At 35.0% G+C, this 4,400-nt stretch overlaps 1 protein-coding gene across 1 annotated transcript; it reads left to right on the top strand.

The window, feature by feature from the left end:
* The first annotated feature begins 361 nt into the window (after positions 1–361).
* LOC114187028 (uncharacterized) lies at positions 362–2,656 on the top strand. Its single transcript, XM_028075132.2, has 2 exons — positions 362–880; positions 968–2,656. Exons 1-2 carry the CDS (start codon positions 840–842, stop codon positions 2,202–2,204), a joined length of 1,278 nt encoding a protein of 425 aa, XP_027930933.1. The 5' UTR covers positions 362–839; the 3' UTR covers positions 2,205–2,656.
* The last annotated feature ends 1,744 nt before the right edge of the window (positions 2,657–4,400 follow it).

The following is a 4,400-nucleotide window of genomic DNA, read 5'->3' as shown; positions in this document are numbered from 1 at the left end:
TACTCATTTTTTAATTTAACCCATCAATGACATCCGTAGGTAGGTGGATGCAATAAGAAACCTTATTTTATCGGAGGGTGATAATTTGATACTAATACTCTCATTTTGATATTTATATAAATTAATATTTTATTTAAATAATAATATTTTATTAAAAAAATTGATATTAAATGATAGTTATTTGGAAACGATGGTGTCAAATAACTTTTTCCTATTTTATTTTATTTTTATCCTTTTATATAATTACTTCATGCCACTGTAGCAAGAACAGAATCAATGGAAGAAAAAGGGTGGTATCCAACCAACCCATTACGTCATCATAATTTTCCCTATTCATTTTCATGCTTTCATCCTTCATTTTTTCACCTACTACCACAACATGTCCATCAAAACAACACACTTCATTACAACACCTTAACTCTTTCTTTCTCTTACACTTTTCTTGCTGCTTTCTGTCTGAATTCTTGGATTCATATGACAAACATCTTCACCCTACAAGAACATCATCTTCCAGTGTATATTTAGAATCAGGTTTTAACAACTCTCTGTTGTTACTCGTTCAACTAGGTTAGAAAACTCTGTTCTAGTTCGGTTTAACCCTTTTTACATGCTTTCTCTCTTGCCGTGATTGGAAGCTTGTTATTGTAATGGAAAAGGTGTTTTGAATTTTGAAAACTCATTCAAAAGAGTAGTGGGAAATTGGATTAAGTACCCTTGTTGTAGGATCATTGATGAACTAAAATATCTATCTAAATTCTGCTTGTGTTATAGTTCATTGTTCTTGAGCCTTTTTCTGGCAAGTTATAGAACAAAGTTTGAAGTGGTACCAGCAGGTTAGAATGAATTCATTTGATCAGAGTCATCAAACTACCAGCTTCAGGTACAATCCAAACTCGAACACAATGAATCATGCAGATGATGATGCTGAGTTCTCAGGGATTCTTGATATCTATGTTCATCATGCTAGGAACATACATAACATATGCATCTATGATAATCAGGATGTGTATGCCAAGTTCTCTCTTACGTACAACCCAGATGACACTCTCTCCACTAGAATCATTAATGGAGGTGGAGAAAACCCAATTTTCAATGAAAACTTGAGGATGAAGATTACCCAGATGGATGCTGTTCTCAAGTGTGAGATTTGGATGTTTAGCAGGTCAAGAAATCATTTGGAAGACCAGCTTTTAGGATTTGCTTTGGTCCAGATTTCGCAAGTTGTTGGCAAAGGAAAGGTGACTGAAGATTATAGTCTTTCCTCCACTGATCTTTTCCATTGTCCTGCTGGAACTGTCCAATTAACAGTGTCTTTGGACACATGTTTTCCGACCAGTTCCAAGGTGAATTCTTTATCACAATCAGCTACTAATTCATCCATATCCTCAGAAGTTGTCTTGCTTGATTCAAAAATCTCTCAAGATATTGCAGACCCAGTTGAGTATTCAAGAATTGAATTTCCAGATGTAGGTGTTATGAAGGACAACCAGAAATTGGTTTCTGAGTACTTCAATTTGGACTCTTACGGTTCTTCTGCGTCAAGGCCTAATTCAGTAGGATTTCTACCATTTCTTCAACTTGGTGATTCTCCTCAAGGTAATGATTATGAAATGACTGTTACAGATTCAGATGAGAATCATGAGTCCATTCCTCCAAACGTGAGCACTCAGAATTCTGTGTTCCCAAGCTCTACTACTACAAGCTTAAGTGATGATAGAAACTCATCTGATTCAGTTGAGGACAAGAGTAACTTGAGGGGTGAGTCAAGAAATTCTTTCAATGTTTCAGTCAAGGTTGAAGGCTATCAGAACTCTGGTGCTAGTCCAGATACTCCAACTTCCAAGAAAGAAAGTGGAGCCAGAGATGATAAGGAATCAAAATTCCCATCAAGCAAGGAGAAAGAGATCAATAGTGAAAGGAATACAGAACCAGCAAGGTTTGGTCAGGTTTTTTCTGCTCCACTGAGGAACATCAATATGGAGGCTGAGCAATCAGTTATGCAGCAGCAAATAGTTGACATGTATATGAGAAGCATGCAACAATTCACAGAGTCTTTGGCAAAAATGAAGATCCCAATGGACCTTGATAAACCTGAAAGTGAAGGCCATGGTGACGTGATTCAAAATCATAACAACAGCAAGTTAGAAATAGATAAGAAAATGGATGGATCACGTGTATTTTATGGTAGCCGAGCTTTTTTCTAGTTATATCTTGAAGCAATGTATGCTTGACAGATAAGTATGACCTTTAAGTAAGGAAGAAAATCTATTTAGAGATCTCAATCAATTCATGAAGAGATTTCAGTATCTTAATATATTAGTTTCTGGTTTTTGACACCCCAAATTCACAGATCAACTTATATCTTGATGCAACAGCCACATGAATAGTTTTCTCATAGGAAGACACGAGATTTTAGTTTATTGTAACATGGGGTACCCCATTTTCTCTAAATTCTTACTTTGAGTTAATCCTGTGTTGTTTAACCACCCCTTTACATTCTTCTATTTCAGTTCATCACTGTACTGCATAAAAGTGATTTCTTTTTCTGTAATGTATTATTCATAGGAATGCTTTTGTCAATTTCCTGTGATATTGAAATGGTGCAGAATCTTGAGATGTGTGGTTTCACCATATAGTAAAAGTTAGCAATTCATTATGAGATGATAGCAGTAGTAAATTTTTAGCTGAAGTGAAATGCAAGAAATCCTCCATTGTCATAACTAATAATGGTTTAGAGTTGAAACTAAGTTCATCATTTTATTTCCTTCATGCATAATTAACATTTTGAGTGAATTGAAAGGCTTTGATAAAAATGTACATTAGTGGTTGATATTAATTAGAACTAAATTGGCACGCATGCATGGTATTCTACATGTCTCAATCTCCTTTCTGTCATGAGGCTGGCATCACCATGCTCAAGTCATATATATAGCTACAAAAATCGTACCTGCTTTTTGAAAGTTTTGTTGGGAAGGGTTTGAACCTTATTTTGCAATGGTTGGTATACCTTGTTAGAGAAAACCTTGTTGTAACCCATAACCAATCTGATAATGGCAGCTATTATTAAGCTCTTTTTTTTTTTTTCTCAGCAAATTCTAGAATTGAACAATTTCAAGTGTTATTTTATCGACAGCCTCAAATACGGGTCCCAAGTGCTTGAGAAATTAGAGCCGAAAACTTATATATTACATTGTAGTTCTGGTGGGTGGTGGTGGGGCAATTTAGGCCAATTTTGTCAACATATTATGCAACAAATCCGAAAGGTGTGAAAGAAATGCATTTGAGGAAAGGATGACCAGAGAAAGGGAACCAATATGAGGAATTCCAAGAGTAAAGTTTCTGGAAAAAGTTATTCTATGACACAGAAGAATACCAAAAATGAAATTGAATGGATTTTCTATATATTAAAGTTAACTTTATATATACAAATTATTCTTTTTATAGGGAAAGTATGATGTCTAAAACTACATCATAAGTCTTTTATTGAAGGAGAAAAGGGACTAAAGATTTATGCAGCTGGACCCTGGTTCCTTGTGGAAAGCATCATCAGTATTACATTTATGCAGTGCGTAATGAGTGGATGATAGTTAACTTCATTAATAGCAGTTTGAAAAAGATTTTGAGTGGATTCAACTTCCTGACCACATATAAGCTACAAACAAATAAACCAAACTGAGATTACCATCAGTTGAAATTGTCATATGAAAAAGTCTACAGTTTATAAATGGCTTGGTGAGGTATAACATTGGACCGATGGGAAGGGAATTCGCATTAAGGTGAGATGAGGCATTGCAAACATCAGAATAGGCTTTTTGAAGGAAAGGACACCGTCGATAACATGAATCCAAAATAGTAGGGATGGCAAACTGGCCAGCCCTGCCTGTTTTGACCCGTCCCGCCTCGCGGATTGACCCAAATTTGTGATGAGTAAAATATTTTTTTTTTGTTGAGTAAAGTAAATTTTTTTTTATTTTTTCATAATAATTTATATTCATTTTCCATCGAAATAATACCAATTAGTTTATCTAATCAAAGACAAGAAAAATAACAACGAAGATTATAGCTAAAGTACAATAGCAACATGTAGAGTTGTCAAAACGGGTCACCCGATCCAACCCGGTTCGGCCCACGACAGGTTGGCCACTTAGTGGGTCAACCCAACCCACCTTACTTATTAGCGAGCCAAAAAAATTAGAACCCGACCCGACCCACCACGGGTTGGCTCACTGACTCACTTAACTAAAAAAAAGCATACAATTTTTTTTTTCTTGAATCCCAAGAAAACTAAATTATAATTCCAATTAAAATCTAAATAAACTTCAATACAATCCAAATAAAATCCCAAATTATGTTAAACTCCAAATACAAACCAAAATTACAAAAATATAAACTACTATCTA

Source organism: Vigna unguiculata, chromosome 6 (genome assembly GCF_037176805.1).
Source record: "Vigna unguiculata cultivar grain cowpea cultivar isolate G323 ecotype 2 chromosome 6, ASM3717680v1, whole genome shotgun sequence".
In the NCBI taxonomy this organism is placed as follows: Eukaryota; Viridiplantae; Streptophyta; class Magnoliopsida; order Fabales; family Fabaceae; genus Vigna; species Vigna unguiculata.
Note: the sequence above shows the minus strand (reverse complement) of the source record. Positions and strands in the feature narration are given on the sequence as shown.